Source organism: Equus caballus, chromosome X (genome assembly GCF_041296265.1).
Source record: "Equus caballus isolate H_3958 breed thoroughbred chromosome X, TB-T2T, whole genome shotgun sequence".
Classification (NCBI taxonomy): domain Eukaryota; kingdom Metazoa; phylum Chordata; class Mammalia; order Perissodactyla; family Equidae; genus Equus; species Equus caballus.
In genome coordinates this window covers 113,497,461-113,523,276 of record NC_091715.1, presented here as the reverse complement: position 1 = coordinate 113,523,276, position 25,816 = coordinate 113,497,461, and the positions used below count along the sequence as shown (strand labels likewise).

Genomic DNA, 25,816 nt, shown 5'->3' with positions numbered 1-25,816 from the left:
GGGAATGCCAAGTCAGGTACAAAATCCAGACATTTATCAACTTACTCATTTAAGGAACTGATTACATGTTGCTAAAATATAGTTTATTGGGGAAGGAATAAAAGTACAATGGGGGGGAAAAGTTTCTTTTAAAAAAATAAGCTACAGTAAAAATAATACAGTTGAGATACAGTGTTTTGATTTCACTTAAGTGTGAAAAAACAGTTTTCTCTAGTGGTTTACAGAGCAATACTGCAAATGTCTCCAAGTTTGCATTAAAGTCAATGGGATTTGATGAGACTTTTTCCATTATGCAGAATACTCTTTCTTACCATTGTTGAATCTCTGTACTAATAATAACAGTTATCATGGAGCACCCTAAAATATACCAGGCACACTGTTAAGATCTGTGCTTTACAAATACTTGTGAAGATAGTCACACAAACTCTTAACTACTCTTTGTGGTCAGCTCTTGAAGGATATTTCTTCCCATCACCCCCCACCACCAACAACTAGATATTATTTTATTAGAAATGTGCCTAAATCTTCCCTGAATTGCCAGAGTCACCTATAGAAAATTGCATGCATTTGTCTATTTGTTGAAAAATCTGTACCTCAAACAGCACCAAAATATAATGGTAGAATACATGTAATATGGATTAAAATTAAAATGTATTTCTAAGTTCTCATCAGCCATCTATTTCAAATAATATTTTACAAAATACAGTATAACAGGAATTACCAATCTGTTGAAATTCACTAACAGCATTTGACCTACCCTCAAAGAAAACCCTCAAGATATCTAACACGAGTTCATCTTATATATATGCATATAACTCACTGAGATTGTTCACTTACAGGCCTACCTGTTTATCTACCTTCATGTCCCCAAAGTAAATTACCAGGATAAATTAAAGGAATACCTTAACCTCTTACTTCTTTACTCTTTGATCAAAAGGAAGAGGAAAATGAATTTAAAATGTCTAAGACATTAAGGCTTAAGATGACTCCTTGTATTCCTCACTCACCAAGAACTAAAAGCCAGCAGTAGTGTATGTGGTTCTTAAACTTTTCTGAGTCACAGATCCCTTTGATATTCTGATGAAAACTATGGACTCTCTCCTTAGAAAAATGCCTGTACACATACACATAGAAAAATATTACATGGAAATTCAGTTTCATACATTCTCTGAAGCCCAGGTTAAGAACCTTGAGAATAGCTGAAAAGCTTCTTACATCTTTAGGCAATGTTCATCATCCTGGGCCATTTCAACCAATTGTCAATAATATATAATCAATGTATAAACGTAGTGGTGATATAATATGTTTTCATTATATTTTTTAAGGAAACTGGGACATAGGATGTTCTAATTTGGCTACCTTATTCTTGACAAGTTTATCTCCTATAAGTATGTAAATAAGTTATCACCTGTAGGTAGTAACTTATTTAAATAAGACAGTTATTTTACTTGATCTATTAACTGTATATCACAATCATAAAATCTTAGATTTGATTGAAGCCATTTCCTCAGTATTTTGTTCCGTGTTCTATTTGAAATTAAACCTAGATTTCAGAGGGTATAATGAACTCCTCCTAATTTTGTGATACATAATAGAAATTAGATGGGTCATATTTTTCTTCCAAATACAACCTCAGGAAGACATTATATGGGCAAAGAAGTAGTACTCAAAGCTTCTGAATTCTGTTTCCTAGGTTTATCACTTACTGGCCAAAGGATCCTTACTAATTACTAGTCATAGAATCCTTATTTTTCTGTCTTATTTCATGATTTGTAAATTAAGAACATGACCACTAAGTCCACATAGAAAAAGTCATAAATGCGTGAAGTTTTTAGACATATTTGGATCTAAAGTATTAAATTATAGTTGTATTATATGCACAGTCCATTTTCTCCATATATATGGCATTTCTAACTAAATGAAACCTTCAGTGTTAATGCTTTCTTTTAAATACACTGATTTATTTTCCCTAGCTTTATGAAAAAGATTATGCACTAAGAAAATATAAGCAAATAGTATTTTAAAACTTGTATAATAGAAAACATAACTATTTTCTAAATAACCAGCTCAAAATAAAGTCTTAAATATATTAGAAAAATATGGTAATATTTACAAAAATGGAGTGTGAAATAGAGACAGCTATTTATGTGTTAGACAGATAATCTAAAAAGAGATATAATAATCACATTGCCAACATTAGTAAATTCACATTTTTATATTACATTCCTGCTTAAATGGGAAAAAAACTTACACTATTATGAACATAGTATATACATTTTTCTACTCAATTAACATACAAATAAATAAAGTTTTCCTCTATTCTAAAATGATCACATTATACAACCATATCTTTTTAAAAATTAGATCTCATTCGGGTTTACTGCTGCCACTAACAGTAGGTATTTCATGGTCAGTCTCTGTTTTGGGGTCTGCCATGTCTTTATATCTCTCCCCACGATGTCGTTCTAGATACGGACCCCAGTTGGAAGCTGGTCTGCAGCAGCTTACAATGCGCTGAAAAGTGAAAAAGAAAAAAAGCTTGTCTTAGAACTTAAAGTGCTACAATCTGTAAACAATTAGGCATCAAACTATATTTTCATTTTAGAATGTTGTTTCCTTGCTAAAATGAAAATTTTGCTAAAAAATGAAATAAAAAACCATAAAAAAGTAAAAAGCGATTATCTAAATTCTTAATACACAGTCTACCAAAAAATGATACTCAAATTTAACTAATTATTAATAGAAATGTATTAACTACAAAACCAAAATAACTGAGTATGTAAATGATTTCAAAAGAAAGTACATGAGTCCAGTTGAACAACAGCGTCATTCCATGTGCTTTCACTGAATTTTCAAACGTTTCTGTCCTGGCTTTAGGGTGAAGGTTAGGGAAGGGTCTAAACCAGTGTATACCTGGGAGCTTTCAAGGAGCAAAGAAAGGGAGCTCCAGGGTTGAACCATTGATCTAGAGCCATTCTTGAATGGGCTTGGGAATTTGTTTAAAATCTGTCTCCAGAGCCCACCTTGTCATTGTCCTAGTGAAGGGTCTTAATGAACTCTCTATCCGTAGGCCTCCACGGAAGATGGATTACTCAGGGTCTACACTGGGTTCAAGATAATTTACCAGGCTTTTGCAAGTCTAAATACACTATTAAGACATGTACTATAACTAGACAAAGTTGTAGAAGTGAAGATTACAGATATAAGCAAAAGACGTTTGCTTTGTGTCATCTTCAGGGACAACTCAGCACAAGTGTAGCTATCATAACTTTTATGTGCTAAGCACTCTAACAGGGCCTGAGAATACAGCAACAAGCAAGACAAGACCTCCTTAAAGGAGCTTATAGTCTAGCACAGGGAGACGCACAAATCTATATAGAATATAATACAATGTTATGCACATACTAACAGATGATTCTATCAGGTATAGCAGTTGCCTACAAGATAAGAGTGATTAATTTGGTCTTATGTTCGTAATCTCATATTACCACCATATGAGTAAATTAATCTTCATCTTGACAAATACTTTATAAAGTATAAATAATATTAATTTAATGTGCTTACTTGAAAGATGTTTCCTTTAGCTTGAATTATTTTTACAGTAGCCATAATTGGAATCCAGATAATGCAGAAAATAATCATACACCAGCCTAGAGCAACTGCCCAGTCAGGGTATGGGATTTTGGCATAATCAGGTCTATGAAATTTCACCAGAGACCAGACCAAAATTGCCTGTGAAGGTAAGATAGGAAACGAGAACGCTAAAGTTTAGGCTTTATTGCGCTAATGATTTCAATTGCACTAATTATTACCAAGTCGATTCCATTCCTTACAAATAACTTATCAAAAGCAATTAAAATGAAAATACATTCAGACAATTAACATAGTCAGGTAACTAGCCAGAAGGTAACAGCACTAAATGAACCAATCTAAATAACTTGTATTTGGCTTTGAATAGATTCTTCCAAAATTAGCACCTCCATATATTTATAAAAGATACAAATACTTTTCCAATATGTATTTCAATGAAATACTTTACCATAAAATATATCAGATTGAAAGTAAAATAATATCTGAAATGTTTTGTTATTGAACTTTTAACTTTCATTTATAATAGCGTGGTTTTATTCTATGCCGGAAATCAGCCAGCGAATCAATTCATTCAATGAGAGTGTAAAGTACACTTTAGTGAACATGCTCGGCTCCTTGCCTAGCAATTGTTTTTATTATTTCCCACTGTATGGAGCACCCCTTGCCCCACACCCAAAACACTCGTGCATTCACACGCACTACTGATACATATTTACCAAAGCACACTTCACTTCCAGCCTCTTATTGAGGAAAAAAATAAGCGCAATGCATGTTTGGGTAAAACAGTGAAATCTGAATCTTAAAGATGAAAACACTTTAAGGCCAAGTTTAAAAAAAAAAATGTTTTTAAGAAGCTGACTAGACACATTACAGCATTAAAACTAATTATTTCGAAATCTGTAAAGCAAACAAAACAAACAAGAACCAAAAATCACCTAGTAGTTCCTCTAGATTTAGCCTTGTTGTACTAAAATCAATGAGAATATAGAATGTAAGAATCTTTATGAAAGATATTTAAGCTTAATTTTAGAATTACATAGATTAATTCCATTAATTAAATTTAATTATAGTAGTTTAAATGTATTTCACAATTACTATAATTTTACATATCTACAGAGAATGGATAAGGGATAGTGGAGTCTAATATACATGACTTTATACAAAATAGATGATAATGTGTATCATGTAATGTTTAATACCTTTGCATTTTAAAGTAAGTCCAGTTGTGCGACCTATGCATTTAATGAAAACTAGCTAGCTAAAAACTCTAGTTACATGTTATAAGTTGATAAGGGGCTTATTTTATTACAGAGACCTGTCAAATGAGGAAAACAATATTTAGTAACACTGTCAAAGTCATTTAGCAAGAGTATGGAGCATCCAAGTATTTTAATTCAGCGCATCCACTCTCAAACTGCTCACTACTTGAAACTGACCTTTTACTGCTGAAAAATAAACCTAACAGCCTCTAAAAACCAACAAACATGATACCTCAAATGTGAAGCAAATTCTAGATCAAATTACTTAATGGCCTTCTCTAGGAAAACCTTGAAATCATGGAGGCAGTGAAAACCAAAAGGCATCCTCTGTGAAGCTTTGCCACCGCCCCACTCCCACCATCATCTCTAGTCAATAGGAATTCTCCATCCCATTAAGTGTTTATTTGGGGATTCAGCCATTTACTGTCCTGAACTGTATTTTAAAGATATCATGTCTGTATGTCACGCGTCTCCAGTAAGACATCTTTTGCTTTCCCTCAGCTCCAAATAGCACCAATTGCTGAATTTAACATTCACTAGTGCCTCTATTGACACAGGTGAGTTTCTTTTAGTAATTTCTATTACTAAGTACTTCCCATAAAGAGAAACAGTACGCTTAAAATCTGAGTGTTGTTTCTTAGCAATTAGTATATTTAGAATGAATTCTTTGAAGGAAGAGTCTGAGTCTTATGTACCTTTGTATTTTCTGTACCTAGCAGAGAGTTAACAACGTTGTAGATGGCCCAGCATATTTTGTAGGGAATAAGCAAATGAATGATTTATTTTTATTCTTTGATAATTTTTAACTCTAGATATCTTTTAAGTCTATAGGAGTCTTTATTTTCTCAAATGATACATGTTTAAACCTATGGCCTCAAAAATAACACTGCGAAAGCATTTTAATTTAGGCAACTAGGAGGCGCCAGTCATAAAGCAAAAGTTGAAAATCATTCATTTGTGATATTAGTCTGTTTATTGTCTCCAGTGTGACTTATTCTTCAAGTTCATCTTAGAAATGTTTAAATATATATATTATTGATACCAAGTTCATGGCAATATTAATACTTACAATCAAAAGGATAGGTGTAATGACAAACCAGCAAGTTCTCCACCATAGCCAGAATATCCACCTTTTTGCTCCAATCATCATTTCTATATCTTCAATGAATCTGTTCCCACCTAAAAAAAACAGCAACAAAGAGTGCACTCAGCCCTTGCTCATATTTTCCTCCGTTAATCATTCTGGCCCCAAATTATCTTTCTATGTCTAATCATTTTCTTAGGCTACAGCAATGAGGCATATATCTTTAGCTACATTTTATTCATAATATAATTTTACCCAGTTACATTATACTTTACTATTTTAGTAACCATAATGAAAAGGAATCAAACTAAGTTACTTTAATAAAATGTGTAGATAATTCTGTAGTCACTATTTACCATAAATCCAGACGATTCCTACTATTTCCAGTATAGCTGCAATCAAAATGCCCCATCCAGCACAGAAGTGGTCAATCAGATGAACCCAGTAAATTCCAGCCTGCCAAAAAAAATCAATTACTTCTAAGTAAATTTTTAATTGTTTTTATGATTGATAAAGGGTTCAAATCGAATCTGTTAATTTGATTTTAACATATGCTCCCTGGTTTCACCTCTGCGAAAATGTGAAAAGGAATGTTTTCAAATGTAAACACAAATGTGGCTTTAAATATCTCAGAAAGGATGCAGTTACCTTTCATTCTATTCTATGTCACTGCAAAAAGAATAAGCATTTAGAATGGCTGATTATCAAAATTGTATGCAGTGTTTGTGTGTTCTGTCATAACTGCCAAGAAACATATAGTGTATGTTTAAAATCTAGAACTTTGAGCCAGCCCCGCGGCCGAGTGGTTAAGTTCGAGCGCTCAGCTTCAGTGGCCCAGGGTTTCTCGGGTTCAAATCCTAAGCACGGACATGGCACCACTCATCAGGCCATGCTGAGGCGGCGTCCCACATGCCACAACTGGAAGGACCCACAGCTAAAAATGCACAGCTACGTACCGGTGGGCTTTGGGAGAAAAAGGAAAAAATAAATAATTTTTTAAAACATCTCTAACTTTATTGTAACTGCTGAAATTGTCCATTATTTGTCCTCCTTCCCCTCTGCAAAATATACTTACTATCAAAATTGTGCTATAATGAGAAAGCAATTTGGGCTGAAACTCAGAAAACCTTGATCCAATTCAGACTTGGACTTGTCACTAAACAGCTTCTTAAACTTTGGTTTCCTTATTTAAATTCTAAAGTACGTTTCAACTAATATTTTGTATATGAAAAAATACTATATTATACCTGAGTCACACAGACGAGGCCAAGAAGAAACAAAACCAAGCAGCAACCCAGAGTTATGGGAACCCTCATCTTCTTCATCACTTTGGGAAATAAATCTTGAATCGTTGTTGTAATCGTCTCTTCAGAAGGGGAAAAAGATGACATATGTCAATTTATTTGCCAATCAGTTTAATTACAGAATTCATTCAACTTCTATTAATCAAATTTACAAATATAAGTTGAGGATATACTCTGGGCCCTATTCCTTGCTTTTAAAAATCCATAGGGTCCTTTCTCTTGGCAGTCACATCTTGTCAGTTCTGATAAAAGTCAAATGTTTCTTTATTTGTTGTTTTTAGTCTGTTTTGTAAAGTTTTTCATTGTTAGCAACTATAAGGTAACAGATTCCCTGAGGGCTGAAGTAGTTTGAAAGAGGGTCATAAGAAGGGAAGAATTCTAGTGGAACTTTTAAATAAGGTGAATATTTGAATAAATGGCATAGAGATAGAAAGACCTCCTAGGTTTAAGAAATAAATGTGTTCATGAAACAGGGTAATGGCTAAAAGCAGAAGGATGTGTAAGTCAAAGGATTAAGAAACATGTTTGGAACTTTTGAGAGCTTTGAAAGTCAGCTAGAGGAGGCTGGACTTTACCCTGTAAACACTAAACAATTAAAATGTTTTATGTGAGAGAGAGAGATGATGCAAACTGTTCCAGAGTTTCTAGGTGTGTACCCTAGGGGAAATCCCTATGTGTACTTAGAGCCATGCACAAGAATAGTCATTGCAGTAGTATGTGTAATAAAAAAAATTGGAAATAATCCAAATGCCCATCATTATAGCAACAGATTGTGAATTAACTAGATCTATATGCCCATGTGTCAACATAGATTCATAATACATGTAAAAAAACAACTGTCAGAATGATATGTATGCCATGAAACTTCACATTTATGTGAAATTTTAAAAAGTTATATTTATGGATACGTATAAAATGTATACAAACATGGACTGAATAACATACATAATCCATGGTGACGGTTGCTTCTAGGAAGGAAGAAATGTGAATTGCATCAGGGAGAGAACCATAGGGGACTTCAACTGTTCATCCGTAACAGTTTATTTTTCTAAAAAGTATCTAAGGCAAATATGATGAAATTTTAATATTTGTTCCTTTTGGGTGTCTGGTACATGAGAACTTTGTATTTTTCCATATTTAAAACTTAAAAATTTTCAGAAAGACCATTCTGAGAGTAAAAGCTAGAGGGGGCAACAAGAGTAAGAAAAGGATGCTTTTAAATAGAGGAAATATGAGTGAAATGTAAGAGGGGCGTACTAACACTGGAAGTGTTACTTACCGATGGAAGCAAACTGAGAGTCGAGACCCAAAGTCAAAAGCATGAAGAAAAATAAGATGGACCAAAATGGCCCACCTGGGAGTTGGGCTAGAGCTTCTGGATAAGCAATGAATGCCAAATCAAAACCTACGAAAAATGTATGGTATTTTAATTTAAATTAATTGCCAAGAAAATTCACATATTTGGACATTTTCAAAATAAGATACTAGAAAAATCGCATTTTAATTTGGGAACTTAATCCATTATATAGAATCTTTAGCAACTATTTCACTTTCACTTTAAAAAATATTTAACTTAGTTCTTCTACGATGTGAATATGTGACATGAATTAAGCTAGTGAGATAAATTTTGTGAATGGTACATTTTTCACATAAGAAATCTTAACTATTTCAATGATTTTGTTTAACTGGTTTCATTTTTTTTGTAATTAATGAGGAATAACAACTGTCTTAAACTCCAGAAACCTAAATTAGGTCACCTTGTCTTAGCCTAGAAATTCTAAAAGAATTACGCTATCAAGAAAGATACGTTCATAGAACTAACTTTTTAGAATTCAACTCTGTCTCCAAATGTTTACCCAGAATCACTATATGTAATGCCATTTTAATTAGTATATAGATACCTACAAAATTGTATGTAATGAAACTACAAATGGAATCTTATTTTCTATTTGATATATGTTACCTTTAGAGATACATTTTTTAAAAAATTTCAACTGTATTATGTGATACTTAGTTTTATATATTTTAAGTTTCTCCAACCTCCCAGATGACTAACCTAAGATTCAGGAGAATTAGCTTCTAGCCTAGGCTCCGTCACTTCCTAATTATTTGATCTTCTGCGAGACATAACACTTCAGTGCCTCCATCTACTCCTCTGTAAATGAGAAGCCGGACACTAGATGATCTCCGAGGTCCCTTCTAGTCCTAACATTCTATTCTCATTCATCAGTCTGTCCATCAAATGATACTAACCATAAATAAAAATTTAATGAGGAATTCCTACTTGAAAGGGGCCTAGAATTCTTTTCCTAAGACTCTTTAGTCAGATAATTAAGCATCCCGAGCTAATGTCTTTAAAGTTAGGAAGTTCTTTAATCAGATTCCTTTAAAACTAGACACAGCTGTACATTCAAATGTGTCACAAAAGTCATTTGAGTCACACAAAGTCACACAAATGTGACTAAGTGATTTGAGTTTCTATTTATATGATATTGATTTTTTTGATTGATTCAGTATTGATATGATACTGAATTTTAAAAATTCAGACCTAATACTGTGATTGTATATAGAAGAATTTATATATATGTATATAGTCTCTCATATGTTGATATATATATGAATATTCACATGTATATATATGTGTTTGTGTGTTTTGTTGTTGTTGTTAGTGTCGTCTAGTCAATTCTGACTCCTGGTGACCCTGTGGACAGCAAAACAGACCCTGCCTGATCTTTTTGCACTATCCTCTCCCCTTCTGGCCCTGTATCAGACAGTGCTCCACTGCTGTTCTTAGGGTTTTCATGGCCAATTTTTGGGGAAGCGGGTGGCCAGGTCCTTCTTCCTAGTCTGTCGTATTCTGGCAGCTCTGCTGAAACCTGTCCACCATGGGTGACCCTGCTGGTATTTGAAATACCAATGGCATAGCTTTCAGCATTCCAGCAACACGCAGCCACCACAGTATGACAACCAACAGATGACTAGTGTGGTTCCCTGACCAGAAAAAGAACTCGGGCCAAGATGGTGAGAGCGCCGAATCTTAACTACTAGACCACAGGGCTGGCTATATACGTGTGTGTGCATATGTGTGTGTGTGTGTCATACACAAATTAAATTAAGATAATGCACGTAAAGTACTTAGCATGATGCCTGATACTTGTAATTGTGCAGTAAGTAGTTCATATTAAGGACTAAACAAAATTCAGAAAAAAATTATTTTTAAACAATTGTTCCCTAATATAGTCTTGTTTTCTCAGATCATCTACGAATTATTACATCATTAAAACAACCAAATTATATAAGATGAAATGAAAAAGAAAATGCAATACCCTAAATCTTGAGTGCTTTAAGTAAATTGCTATAAAATATATTAGTGTTTCTTAAATGAGCTACATTGAATTAATCAAAGTTAATATATAGCATTACATACCTGATTTTACAACTTGAGAGACTTCTTTTCCAGATATATGAGCCATGTGTCCCAATATAGAAAAAATAGCGAATCCAGCAAACACACTGGTGAGGCAGTTTGTCAAACAAACTACAATGGCATCTGAGAAGCAGTTGTTGTTGAACTTATTATAAGATGATAGAGCAACTAAGCCACCCCAAGCCACGGAAAGGGAGTAAAATATCTGAGTGGCAGCATCTTTCCAAACCTATGAGAGAAAATAATTTAATGTTTAAAAACATTCACTCTTAATTTTTCATTTGTATAAAATATTTCACATACACACATGAGTAAATAATATAAATAACAATGAAATAAACACCCAGGTACTCACTACTCAGCTTAAGAAATAAAATGTTGCCAGTCTTTTAAAGCCTTCATGTGCCCCTTCCTGATCATATCACCTTCCAACCTCCAGTGCTAACTATCATACTGACTTTTGTATTTATCATTTCCTGTTTTTCTTTATATTTTTACTCCATAAATATGTAAACCTAAACAATATGGCATTTAGCTTTGCATGTTTTTTAGTTTATAGAAAGGTTTTCTTTTCTTTCTTTCTTCTTTTTTTTTTTTTTTTTTTGGATGAGGAAGATTGGCCCTGGGCTAACATCTATCACCAGTCTTCCTCTTTTTGCTTGAGAAAGATTGTCACTGAGCTAACATCTGTGCCAATCTTCATCTATTTTTAGTATGTGGGACACCACCACAGCATGGCTTGATGAACGATGTGTAGGTCCATGCCCAGGATCTGAACCTGCAAACACTGGGCTGCCAAGACGAAGGGCATGAACTTCACCACCACACCACTGGGCTGGCCCCTAGAAAACTTTTCTTAGTACATTTAAACTTATACAACTCACCTTTTTCATTCAGTATTGTATGAGATTTATCTGTTATCAATTTGAACTGTATGAAATTTCAATTTTGCAAGTCAAAAATGAAAGGATTTAGGCAAATTCATATGGTTCAATAATATATGTGTAGTTTTGAACATTTTTTTCACTGCTGTATTGCTCGCTGTGTATACCACAGTTTATCCTGTATCTTCTTGATGGGCATTTAGATTGTCTAGTATTTTGCTATTAGAAACATTGTAGCTGTGGGGATTCTTGTGCATGTCCTCTCGTACCGAGTTGTGGAACTGTGATGTGAAAGAGTAATGCATCTGCTCTTTTACTAAATACTGCCTTGTTATTCTCCAAAGTGGTTATATCACTTTGCACTCCCACCAGCTGCGTAGGAGAGTCCCCGTTCCTCCACGTCCTTGCCAACATTGGTCAGAAGGTTTAATGTGGTCCAATCTAGTGGCTGTGAAATGAGAGTTTTGATTAGTCTAATTATAAGGTTTAGCATGTTTGTGTGTTTTTATATTCCATATTTTCTTTTCTGTGTAATTCCTGTTCGTGTCTTTTGCCAATTTTTTGTTTGGGTTATTTGTCTTATTTGATCTCTAGGCATTCGTTATGTAATTTGGATTCTAACCCTTTGTCTATTATATATGTTACAGTTTTCTCCTGATTTGTGACTTATTTTTTTCACCTCTTAATATTGTGTCTTTTGATGAACCAAAGATTTTGTTGTTGTTTTAATGTAGCTGAAGGTGTCCATCTTTGCTTTTATGTATTGTCCTTGATTTCTCTGACTTAAAAAAAAATCCTTAGCCCAAGGTCGTAAAAGATAATATCCTGTTATTTTTTTCTAAAAGATTTAAAGTTTTTCTTATATTGTTAAGATTTCAATTCACCTAAAATTGATATTGAGCATATTAAATTGGAAATCCCAATTCATTTTTTTCTAAATGGAATATCAGTTGGATATCAATTATATCGATTGGGTGGTCCGTCGTTTCCCCATTGATCTGCATTGCCACCTCTGCCACATATCAAGTTCCATATGTTCACGAATCTATTTCTGAGATTACTATGCTGTTCCACTGGTCTATATGTCTATACCTATGCTAACACCACATTATTTTAATTACTATAGCATTATAATATTCTTTCATATCTGATAGGATAAATCTTTCTCACTTTCTCAGAATCACCTTGTTTTTTCACCTTTTTCTCTTTCACATAAATTTGTTTTTTTAAAGATTGGCACCTGAGCTAACAACTGTTGCCAATCTTCTTTTTTTTGTTTTAAAGATTGGCACCTGAGCTAACAACTGTTGCCAATCTTCTTTTTTTTTCTGCTTTTTCTCCCCAAATCCCCCCAGTACATAGTTGTGTATTTTAGTTGTGGGTCCTTCTAGTTGAGGCATGTGGGACGCCGGCTCAACGTGGCCTGATGAGCGGTGCCACGTCCGCACCCAGGATCCGAACCAGCAAAACCCTGGGCCAAGATGCACAAACTGGTTGTGTGAACTTAACTAAATATGAATCTGTCTGGCTCTCAGTTCCATCACTATAAAATGAGAGAGTTAGTAAAATAATCACTGAAGACCCCTCTGTCTATAAATTTGTATGGTTCTCTACTCTTCTAGAGATATCAATAGAGTTCAGATATTCAAAGAAAAGGAAAGGAAAAAACATATACTTACGATCCTATGCTTAGAATATGGATTGAGAGAAATAAAAATATCTAAGAAAAAAATCTCATTGCCAGCAAACCCAAAGAAGGAGTGGAGGTGATGTTTGTGCTGGGGTGGGGAGGTGGGAAGATTAAGATTAAATTATATGTTTCATAAGGAGCGTTAGATGTAGCTCTGATGTTTTAAAGATAATAGAGACACCAAAACACAGACCAATATAAAATAGTCATATAAAGTTTTCAGGATCGTTTCAAGGAACTATAAAGCCCAGGTGATCTGAGGCTTGTGAAAGCCACTTAAAGAATATCAAAGCAGCTTTTCAACTGTGCTCAAAGTTATGAGGTTTGAGGAAAATGGAGAGTCCACTTCTTAGAAAAATTATTGCATCTACAATAATATAACAGCAATAATTGAAATAATTGTGTGCTCACATTTATAAAACAGTTTACCATTTCAAAAGTGCATTAACATATTTTATCTTGTTTAATAACCTAACAGAGAGAAGATGATGAATCCCAACTTCCATTCTATTTGTTTCTTATTCATCATTGAAAATGGTCTTCCAGTTGGGAAGAGATTAACAAACAAGGTTAAAAGATCTGAGGCCCTAAATAAATGAAGAAATAAACTGATAGCTTGTGGACACATCAAAGTTTGTTAATCTCCCAGACTAAAATAATAAAAGTTCATAGTTCTAAAATAATTTAGGGTTGTTGCCGTTAATTATTGGATGAAAATTATTTGGGCACAAGAATGGCAACCAAAGGCCAGAGATTGGCATCTCAATTTTCAAAAAGGTAAAGGGTGTATTTCCACTACTAATAACTATTAAATTTGACTTGCTTACCAGAAAAGTTCTATAACAAATAGTTAATATAATTACAAATATACCAATTACATATTATAATTATATTATTAGTTATAATATAATTATATTAATTACTATAATCTTATAATTAACATGATTATAAATATTTAGAAAATAGCAATGCTGGAAATTAGCATGAGTTCCACAAAGAATAACATAGCAAACTAAAACTAACATCCATTTTGGATAGCACTGCTAGTATCGTAGATAATATTAACATAGTGTTTCTTGATTTCAACATAAGATTGTGGGGTTTTAGCTGACCAGGAGCTTCATGTGTGCCAAGAATGTGATGTCACTACTAAAAAAGTGAAAGCATCCTTAGGCTGTATCAATAGAAGCATCGTATATAGAGTACGTTTACTGTTACTGCTCTCTGCGGTCAAAATTGTAAAAGATTTTATGTACCCCTGAGACAGACAGCCATTATCTGGAGATGGACTAAAGTTAAAAGAGGGTTACCCAATTCATATTCATGGCATTTGTTTATGTTTCTGGTACAAGTAACAGTTTTATTTATGGAGTACTTTATCCATTTCAAATTTGGGTTTTAAATTCGTACTCCATTAGGCAAAAGTTGATCTTACTTTTGGGATATTAACTTTTGAAGACAATTAGAATATATATTAGACCATTAAACTTTCAACTGTAATCTTTAAATCTGCTATGAGTTTATCCAATAAGTCACATAGTCCTAGTCATCAATTTGCAGGTATTCATGCATGAAATATGCTTTTTCACATTAATAAGCCCCAAATCATTTTGGTCAAATAGAATCAGTTATGTGAATAAAATGACTTTGAAAATACAATTGCTAAAAATGATTATCTCACTTCCAACAAGAGTGCATTAGTGTCACGCTAAATAGCTAAATCAGACATCCTAGTGGACAGAACTACACTAATACATTTAGCTGCATATTCTTTTTCAAGGTACTACATTATGACACTCTTAAATGCAACCAAAAATCGTCTGTACTTGCTTTTGAGGTTTCTCTCCTCAGATAATTTGAAATCTAAATTAAGTCTTACCTCAGCTTCCCTAAGTTTTGTAAAATTTGACTGTGCTCCTATGTAGTATGAAATGCCTTTTGATGCACCCTCCAGAGTTGCGCCTCGTATTAACAGGATGAGTAGAACAACATAGGGGAAAATAGCTGTAAAATATACCACCTACCAAGAAAAACAACCGAAAGTTAATGTATTTTTTTTAAATCATACTATATGATTGTATACAAAGTTATTAGCCAGTTGAGATTAGTAAAATAAAGTACTATAGATTTCATAAGGTTATTAATAAGTCTGACGATACCAATACCAAAGTTGCCGTCATTTCCTCTTTCTGTTCTCACCCCTCTCAAATGATCCATTTTCACAACACACCGCTGTATGAAGCGACATTGCCCAGGTCTTCGTGTTGTAAATACACCATACGTCCACAGTGCTAACTTGGAATCTAGATGAAGTGCTTTCCTAAATGTATCCTTATAAATATCTGAGGGGACTGAAGAGCACCTGTTGGTAAATTACTGCACTGAAGTGGAAAGTGAAATGATTTTAAACCCTGCAATGGTAAGTATATACTCAGTCCCCAAAGAGAAGGAAAATAATCTCCTGGTAGATGTCAAATCCCAGGAAAGTTGGTTAAAGTGGATACCGGACACTTGCTATTATTACCCTTCAAGCAACCGTTAAGGGAGTTTGATAGCACACATACACGTGGACTGCTTGTGTCCTAGATAACCCGTGGTTCCAGATGAGTAGGCTGCCTTTGAGGCTGGCTTTTCATTAATGTGGATGATTTCTTTGATCCGTAGATGTCCTAAGTTTGATAATATGCCCAAGGAGACGATTTAAACAAGTCATCCAGAGACCAATAAAAATTAATTGCCTGGGCAAATGGCCTTTAATGGATCCTTTCAATATTAACGTCAAAAAGGAACCAAGGGTTTCCAAAATGTGCAAGTGAAACAGTATTTTGGAAAGTTTCTACTCCCTTTGTGACGTTCACAGTATTTTTGTGATCTAACAGCGTGTCTCATTACAATTTAACATTAACTGAGTGTGCTAGATATTGTACCAGGAATACGAAGACAGTATCCACAGCTATTCCTGTCCTCCATCTTTGAGAAATGTCAGTCTAGTAGTTACAAACACATAAACATTCACTTTTCTGAGTACTGTTCAGCTGCTCCCAGAAAAAATTTCATGTTTTTCTCTGAAATTTCCATGATGCTCTCTGAATGTTTAAAAAATAAAACAATGAAGTGGGAAAATATGTTTTTCAGAAGAGGACTCTTAGCTGAGAGAGAGGGCTCTGAGTCAATTTTGGCAAGCTTTAAGGGAACGATTGCATAGTTTATTTTTTTCTCTCTCTCCAACTGAGGGAATCCTGACACTATTACCCTATATAACAAAGATCCAGACTTTCCAAACCAAACATTGCAATATGTAGTTCCATTTGAGACGCTTATTTATAGAGTAAGATAAAAAAAATTAAAAATTTGTCCTCCAGTTTTAAAATGCTGTATCACCTAGAAGGGTCCAAGTTTTGAGTAATTGTACAACTCTGGGACTAGTTTTTGCTTGTTTTGTTCTATTTTTAACAATAGAGTGATCTTATGTGATCTTAGAGTGGTTCTTAGAGCTAGGCTGCCAACTTAGAAAGGTTTTCACACATTTGAATCTTCCCATTATAGAAAAAGTATGCATTTGATAAACGCTTGACATTGAACTACAATGAAGTTAGAAAACAGCTACATCACTATCTAACGTGATTTTCAAATTACCTTGCCAGAAGACTTGATTCCTTTGAATAGCGCTGCTCCAACTATGAGCCAAGCCAGAAGAAGACAAAGTGCTAAATACCACACAATTACCCCAGTTTCATCCATTCCACTTGACCGTTGGAGTGCCACTTTACTGAAAACACATAAGACCTTTGATGAACACAGAGTCACTTAATACATTGAATTTTGTAATATCTTTCATCCCGGGGCAAGCTGCATGAGTATTTTATCTTATTAAAACATCAACGTCATGTGAGCCTTTTATTGATACTACTGATAGTTCAGTGAAAAGCCAGGCTCTGAAGTTTAGGGTTAACTGCAGCCAATTCAAAATTCCAAACCCTACAATAAAAGATGTACTGATTCCTTTAGCTATGACCTTTCCCTAATATTTCAAAGCTTTTTTATGTAAAGAAATTAACCTTACATCAGATTATTTCATTTTACTCAGTACAGTATTTTTTCTCAAGTTACAACGATGGAGAAAACATTTAAAATTGTATTAAGTATTTTCTTATTTATCATACTCGTAGTTACCATCAAACTTAAGTGGTCCCATTATTTATACCTTTTTCAAAGGCTTTCTGTAAAATTTCATGATATTCACTAAAGACATGCATAGATCTAGGATTTTAGTTCTTAGCTTGATGTTTGGGAACATTTCAAGATCCGAATTTTAAAAGGGTCACCCAGAACATGAATATGTAAATGAGGAAGAACTCATTACAGCAAAAGACAAGGAAGTTAGGTAAGGGTAAAGGATAGGTATACAGTAAGGAGAGTAAAGAGAGATCACTTAAAATTACTAAAAGTAAATATAATCCAAATTATCTACTTTTAACATATAATGACAATTATAAGTAAAATGAATAAGGAATTGCAGTGTTAAATAGCAATTTTGTCCCAAATATTGCTCATCACCCAACTGTTTATCATTAGAACTTGCTCATTATAGTCTAAATCTTGAATATTTTTTCTTCAAAGCAATACCTCAATGTATAGTTAATAAGCACTAAATAAATCATTACTGAGAGTGTTGTGCCCATTTAATAACTAATTTATAAACAACAATTGGTTGACTATGAGTAATTTTACAGGTTACCTGCTACTATTCACACAGGATCGGTAAACATTTGAGTCAAATGAAATATAATTTGCTCTGATCCCCCTTTTTTTCTACTTATGCGAGTTAAAAAAAGAGTTGATCAATATTATATTGTTGTTTATAAAAACTTCTTAATAACATCTGCTCAAGAAGTAGACCCTCTAGAGTACTTACTTCCAATATTGTTCACTGGGAAGCTGCCCTGGCTGATAAACTTCACTTCCATTGACGCAGGTAAAATTGTTGGTGTCTACCCAGGTTTTGTTCATTTGGATGATCTCTCCTAGTTTTATACTTACGTTACAGTGAGTTACTAAAAATTATAAAAAAGAACACACACAAACATGTAGTTATTTTTAGAGGAGTATTTTCCTGGAAAAAAGCTTTAGTGGTAAAATACTTAAAGTACTGTCTAAATTGTCACTTGGTGAAGGTGAAGCAGAAATCGTACAAATAGAATAAGCCATGGACATTCAGCATCTTAAGTCTTCTCTACTACTAAGCTGGAGGAGAATATGAAAATCTCTGCCCTTTGAAACTGTGATTATATTTATAGGAACAACAGCTATAGAGTAGCAATCATTTCAGTTGGGGTTTAGCGCTCTGAAGAACTTTTAGTATGTGGACTGATTTAACCTATATAGATAAATGGCACCTTTGTATTCCTAAGAAGCATTAAATCTTTATCACTTTATCCTGTGATCTACATAGGCAATCCCAGTGGTAGTAGTCTCCAATATTGATGCTACATTATCCCAAAGATTAGCAACATGTGGCACAGACAACACCCGCTGTCTCCTGAAACACACTACTGCTATCATGCATAGTGCTTTTCTCTCTTTATCACTTTCCTATTTTCTTCATTCCCTCCTGCCATGACTTAGACCTGCAAGAAGTACTCCTAGTTCTGGTTTAGCCTTACTGGCTGCCCTCAGAAATTAATTGCATTCAACAATTTTCAGGTTATACATGCTTTATTTTGCTTTCTTCAATAACCTATGGCTCACTTAAAGTGCACCTAAATTGGTTAGAAAATGATTTAACCCTTTAAGCTTATTAGAAAATATAAAAGGATGATGTAGAGTTAATAATATTTTTTAAATAAATAAATGAATTTTACCTATAGGCGATCTGCTACAGTTTGCATCCGCCCAATAGGAGCAATTTTTCCACGGTAGTTCACTTTGGAAAGAAGCAAACATGTAGTAAAGACTATAGGCAATTATGACATTGTAATAGATTGTCACAAAAATGGATATCAGGACCATTGTAATTCCCACACCTGGAAAAGAGAACAATTGACATAAAAAAACAAGTGAAATTTCTTTTGCTAATTCATAAAAAAGCTACATCTCAATTTCCACAAAATCTATTTTAAAATGAGAAGGCCGTTTCCAACAACTTTTTCCTTTTTCTGGGGGGGAGGAGGCGGGACTGCTGTCTGAGTAGCTTTCTTCTCAAATTTAAAATTATTTTGAAGATTGGCTTTCTGAGACAGTTGTTTAGTTAGAAAAAGGTACTAAGATCAAGAACAGAAGACCTATATTCATCCATGAAATTCACGTAAGGGAAAACCCATGTCCGTACTCTTTCTTATTGTCTGTAAATTCTTGTCAGAGTGGGTACTATTCTTAAAAAAAAAAAAAAAAAAAACTATTCAAAGCTCATATCCTATTGACTCACTGACCAATACTCACATCTTCATCTGTAAACCAACATTTTGACAAGTAGAAGTTTAAGCCTCTGAATTAATGTCCTGAAAGTATAGTGTACAACATTTCTACAAGTACATGTAAAGAAAATTCAATAATTCAGTAACAATCTGAATTTAAACTTCCTAAGTTTAAGTTAGTAGTTTCAAAGTGAAGTTTAGCGTACTAAATATAACTCCTATGCTTAAGACTAGCTTTTGACGTAGCTTCCTTAATATTCCAGCACAATAGTCTATTCACTTCACTATAAATTTATTTTTGATGTTGCATTGAGGCTTTTGCAAATAGTTTTCAGCAGCTAACACATACCAAAATGATATTTAATCTTCAGACAGAAAGCCTGTTTGATGTTTAATAACAATCAAGGCATTTTTTAAAACTTTACCAGTGTCCTAGTCTATTAGGAGCATCCAAGAAAAAATAATGACCTGCCCTTCAACCTTTCTGAATGAGGCATGGTAAAAGATATGCAAAAGCAAGAGGACAAAGACTGCATATGAAGTAGAAAAAAGCCAGGGCCATGAAGTTAATGCACAACAGGACTATGTGCCAAGAGAATTTAAAAGATGAAAACAGGAGAACAATGACAGCCTTACAACTCTCTTTAATATCTTTCCTAAACCCTTCCATATCTGCAGCCCAAGATAAACAGAAATAAAAATTAACATTTGATGTTTAAATTCTACAGTGGCAAATATTCAGAAAAACAATATATGCTTCTTTGCCTTTAACATATCCAAATTTTAAACATTTTTCTTCCACGTAGTGAGGACAGCTATATGCATGAATAGAAGAATTCACACAATAAGGAAAACATTTTAATACCAACCTTGAAACAATGGAAGAATCCTCCAAATTGAAACTGGACCTAAGCTAGCAAATTGTCCCAGTGAACACTCTAGGAAGAACAAGGGTAAACCAGCCAATGCTAGCATAATCGCATAAGGTATCAAGAAGGCACCTAGAAAATGAAAAAAAGGATCAAAGCACTATTATATCCCAAAATCTTGACGGCACTTTGACAACCAGCATAACGTTTTGAAAGCGTTCTAATATAGTATAGTGGCGTCAGAGAGTACTGGGTTCAGGCCCCAAATTTACTACTTTCTGTGGGAAAGTGGTTGATTCTCTAAACCTTGGATTCCTCATCTATGAAAAGGGGATGCTAGTATTACCTAACGAGGTTATTGTGATTATTAAAAACAATAGCCTATAAAAAGCAATCCAGAGTTGAATGATCACAGGCTTTGGAGCCAGGTAGACCTAGGTTTATATTCTGACTCCACCATTTACTAGTTATGTGACCTGCGACAATTTACCCAATTTCTGAACCTTGGGCTCCTCATAAGTGGGGAGAACAATACCAACTCCTCAGTTTGTGGTACATTTTCAATTATAGAGCCTATGTGAAGACACTTGGCAAAATGGCAGGCACATAGTATGCTCAAAGTTAATTTCCCTCCTTTCTCCTTTAAAATTGAATGGTCTACTTTTAAGACTTAGGTTGAAAATACTAAATGTGGTTTAGAATGACAGTTATTGCAGTTAAGTTTATTATTCTCCAAATAGTCATAAGGATCTTCACTCAATAAGAAATCTATTGTTTTTGTTAAAAGTATCTGAACTTTTGAGATACATCCAGAGTTAACTTTCAATGTCATAGGAACTAATTCTCCTACATTTGGATTATCCAGGCCTCTTTTTGTTGTTTTTTTCTTAACTTTTATTATTTTACGTTTTTCCTGCCCAGTTTTGGGGCATAATATTGCTCATTAGAACCTTCACCAGATTGTAGGTAGAAGAAGGGACAGAATACTGAATTTATTGATCAAGTATTCTAGAAGTCTTAGCAAAGTTTAATAAGAAAATGTGGGGATCGGTGGATAAAAATGGGCATATTACATTTTTTCCTCATGTATTTTTCGTATTATGGTACTGGAACATCATATCTTGGAATTACATTTTTTACAACCCTCAAAATATTGTCTACTAAAAATAGTGAGACAACAAAGTACTTGTTGTGTACAAGTCACTAGTCACTGGAACATAAGGACAAATATGCTTTTATAGATGTTGCAATGTACATACCATAATTACTATGACTAATAGAAGTTTAAGGTCTACCAATGATAAATATGAAGAAAAAGTAATACAAAATATCCCTACTTAAGTACAACAATAAGCAAAGTTTTACTAGCCCAGTGTGAATAGATTTTCTGAAAAAAATTATTTTCCTCATTGTTATATAGGGCTTTTTACCCCTTATATAATTTCATTATTAATAACAGCCGTAATTGGTAAGTTGTTAATACAATACGGTGGTCCCAAATTGTTGCTATGTCTACACAGGACCTCAATGTGACACTTCTCTTTCATAAACTGTTAAAAAGAGTCTGTAGATAAAAACGGTTCCAGATTTTAGCAATAATTTTTCAAATCTGACCATATTTTAAAATCTGATCTAACATCTGACAAATTTGAATTTCATGTTCCTCTTCTACCCTTGAGCAAAAGAAAAAGAAGCAATTGAGAGAGCCTAGATCATCCATTACAAATGATGTGATCTTTAAAAACTGAGAGCTGATATAACATATAAATTTTTTGAGGAAATGGTGAAAGAGACAGTATACAATAAATAATACTATTTTGTTTCAGTTATATTTAAAAATTCTCTGTTAAACCGAGTTTAATGTAGTTCCTGGAAACCTATGGCAACTACTGGGCCTGTGAATAACATCAAGTCACATGGAATTTCTTGTTCTAGACCTGAACACAAGAGGCTGGAGGGGAGCCTGAATGCTCCGCTTCACTACACTGGACCTGAGGACATAGACACCAAACAGATTGTGATTCTTGACTCATTTTCCAGCTCAAACTTTTACCAAACGTGTGACTAAATGATATAGGCTTTAGAGAGGGAAATTCACACCACCGACACTTAAAGTATTTGATAAACAGAGCTCCTTTCTTAAGTCTCTGAAGGCCGGGATGAATGTTGTAATGCAACCAATTAACAAGGAATATAAGATTGAAATATCACCACATAAAATCCTATTGTATCAAGAAAAATAATTAGAGTGGCACAGTTTCACTGGCACCCAATTATGAAATGTAAGGGCATGTCATCTCCACACTTCTAATGGAATCTGTAATTTCAAGTAAATAAAATATGGTGTAAGTGAAAAGTTGTTTCGACATTACTAGAGAATTGTGCAATGCATTTTGTTTCCCTTTGTGTGTCATCTCAGAGTTATTTTTTTCTCCTTGCTCTATTCGAGTCTCCCTTAACGATCTATGAGGTATAAACAGTATTATTTTGCAGAAATTAAACACTAAGCCTTGAACTAAACTCGGTTGCATTTTAGAAGGATCTAGATGTTGACATGGTCAATCCAATTTGGAATACGTGTAACTGAATATTGCAGCTCAAAATCCTAAACGTTTAATTACTCTTTAATCAAGTCCTTCCGCACTTAAATTTCAAAAATGTACTGCCTTATTCTATTTAGGCAAACAATTTATTTGAGCTTCTTATTAGAACTAGAATTTCCTGCCTTTTGCTTAGCTTCAGCTATCAAATAAGCAAAATACAACTTGAGTCTGAACAGATTTTCAGAGGAACACGTATAAATTAAGAGTACATCGTAGTGGAAGATTACATGGGCTCTCAAATCAGAAGCTCAGAAGTGTTAAATATACAACTTTTATGAAGTTTATATCTGAGCATTTTGTGAAGCCAGCTTCCTAACTTGAGCTAGCAACTTATAATCTACTAATAAATGCAGTAAGCTTATTTCCCATCGTCCCACTAACCCAAACTATCATATACCTTTCCTCAGTTCTTAAAATATTCTCGGAGTCCATACAGCACCCCACTTAAAACTGGAGGGGAAAAAAGCATGTATGTGGGGAAATACCTCCTCCATTGGTGTAGGTCAAATATGGGAATCTCCACACGTTTCCCAGGCCCACTGCGTATCCAACCATAGACAGAAGATAATCTGATTTTTTGGACCAGTTACCACGGTCCTGATTCTCATCATTTTCACCAACATGGAAATTCTCAGATGAAGCCGTCACTTTCTGGAGAAGGAAAAAATATTGACAGCTTGTCTCTCTACTATTAAAAGTTCCACAGAAGCATAATTTCACAAATCCATAGAGTGACAGTGAGAGAGACAGAGAGAGAGAGAATGAACCCTGAAAACTGTAGCCAAGGGGAGCATTTTCCAAGGCTGGGAAGATTTCTGCTAATGGCTGCTTTTACTTTGCAACATTTACTCCTTGAATTGAAGAAAGCTCTGTGAGTGGATATTTTTACTACTTCAGCAGATTATCCAAATTTTGGTGGAAAGGTTACATGCCGCACCCAGCGTGAAGGCCAAATGAAAGTGGACAAATAAGTCTTAAATATGAATTAGGTAAAATCAACACTCTCGAGATTGTAGGAGATCCTTGAGAAGAGAATCAAATATAGCTTCTTCTAAAAAAAAGGTAGAATTCATAGGCTCCTTTTCCTATAGGCTTGGCTGTTTGCATTTAAGGGATGGTTATCTTCTCTCCCTATTTTGGAGAGTAAAATCAGTGCTTTTCTAAAAGCCACAGGGTAATATTCAGAGACAAATTCTCCTGTCCCACCAGGTGGAGCAGCTCTCCCTCCGATTCAGAGGGGAGGGTTCTCTCCCAACCTGTTAGCTGCTCTGCAGCTGGGCTACAGAGGGGTTCTTCAGGTCAGATAAGGACAGTGCATTTTTGCATTTCCCTCCAGCATACGGACGGTCTGGAAGGGGACGGAAAACAAAATTTTGTGGCCACACTCAAGACAGAGGGTGAGGTGACCCTAAGTCTTCTAGCTCCCGAGTAAGAGCTGTTCTACTTTTTCTCTACTCTAAAGGGACATCTCAGGCACACTTGAAGGCAGCTCAACAGAAATGTGAAGAACAAAGAACAGCCGCTGAAAAGAAAAATTGACACTTGTCTCCCCTTAAGTTTTCCCTCCCCAGTCCCTCCACACCACCCACAGCTCCCAGACTCCTACCTCCTTCCTTCTCCAATTGAAGAAGCTCGGGCACTTCAACTTGTCCATGGTTCACTCACTCACTCTGCTTGCTCCGCCTTGTCTCGCAGTCTGGCTGAGCTTGACTGGTGGCAGGTGCACTCTCCCCGTTGCTACCTGCCAGAGTGAGCCACCTTGCCCGGGGTGGGACCATTTATGGAGGGAAGCTCTCCCCTCCCCCTGACAGGCGCCCTGTCGTGTCAATTACCGGAAGAGACCAAAGTGAGGCTCTGGTTTTTCCCCAGGTAAGCTGGCATGTAGCAATCACCTGCCCCGGGAAAGGGCTGGGCTGTGAGAGAGCGGAGCAGCCTGAGCCGAGAATGACTGACAGCCTTTGACTCAGAGCCATGCAGGTGCCTTCGCAATCTCACCTCCTTTCCTGGGTTCCCTGCTTCCTCCTAACCTCCTCTCTGAGTCTGGTCTCTGTCCTGGGGCCAAGTGCTGATCTCCACTGGTGCTGGAGAGGGGAAGGGCACGGTCTGTGGGGCCCATTCTGTTCCCCAAGATTCTCCTGAACAGATCGTGCCGTCCTGGGCCCTGGGATTTCCAGAAGTTTTGACCCTCACTAGAAAGCACTTGATCCCCTGGGGCAAACGCTGCTGCCAGAGGGAAAGCTCCAGAATTGGGCACCTTGAAAAGCAGCCAGCTGAGATAAGATTACTCAGCTGGCTCTGCCTGAAAAGAGTAACTTTGAGCCTAAGTCTCAGGCACCTTTCTCAGCCTTCAGGACAGCACTGCCTTTTACAGGGATTGCTTTGTGTAGTATTTCAAAGAAGCCAGACAAAAACAAATTATTAAGCAGGTTTATGGGAAATTCTAACCCTAACAAAGGACTCCACTTTGCAAGAAAGGTGAGGCCTAGAAAGTGAACTATGGGGAAGCATCCCAGCTTGGCCAGAGAGGAAAGCATGATTATAATGCTGCTTACCAATGGAGCACATCTTCATCAGAAAACTCAAAGGATTTAAACTCAATGTGACCAGGTGAAAGATGGTGGTTGTTCTAGGAAACACAGTACAAATCAGCGCATACAGAGGAGCTGGCAGAGAGCCAAATTCTGTACCCTAT

The 25,816-nt window shown here is 35.1% G+C and overlaps 1 protein-coding gene across 1 annotated transcript; it reads right to left on the bottom strand.

Annotated features, from left to right (window-relative positions):
• Positions 1-61: 61 nt before the first annotated feature.
• SLC6A14 (solute carrier family 6 member 14) lies at positions 62-25,069 on the bottom strand. The gene is made up of 14 exons (XM_001488159.6): positions 24,731-25,069; positions 23,610-23,775; positions 20,522-20,653; positions 19,101-19,262; positions 18,155-18,293; positions 16,876-17,008; positions 15,119-15,259; positions 10,666-10,894; positions 8,518-8,643; positions 7,182-7,300; positions 6,291-6,390; positions 5,920-6,029; positions 3,565-3,732; positions 62-2,514 (listed from the first exon to the last, which is right to left on the bottom strand). Exons 1-14 carry the CDS (start codon positions 24,776-24,778, stop codon positions 2,368-2,370), a joined length of 1,920 nt encoding a protein of 639 aa, XP_001488209.1. The 5' UTR covers positions 24,779-25,069; the 3' UTR covers positions 62-2,367.
• Between the last annotated feature and the right edge of the window lie 747 nt (positions 25,070-25,816).

Coding starts and splice junctions, on each gene's coding strand:
- SLC6A14 (XM_001488159.6), bottom strand. CDS start 24,778: ATGGACAAGTTGAAGTGCCCGAGCTTCTTCAATTGGAGAAGGAAGGAG. Junction 7,301..8,517: donor CTCTCAGTTTGCTTCCATCG/GTAAGTAACACT, acceptor CCCCTTCTGAAG/AGACGATTACAACAACGATT. Junction 3,733..5,919: donor TTACACCTATCCTTTTGATT/GTAAGTATTAAT, acceptor TTACCTTCACAG/GCAATTTTGGTCTGGTCTCT.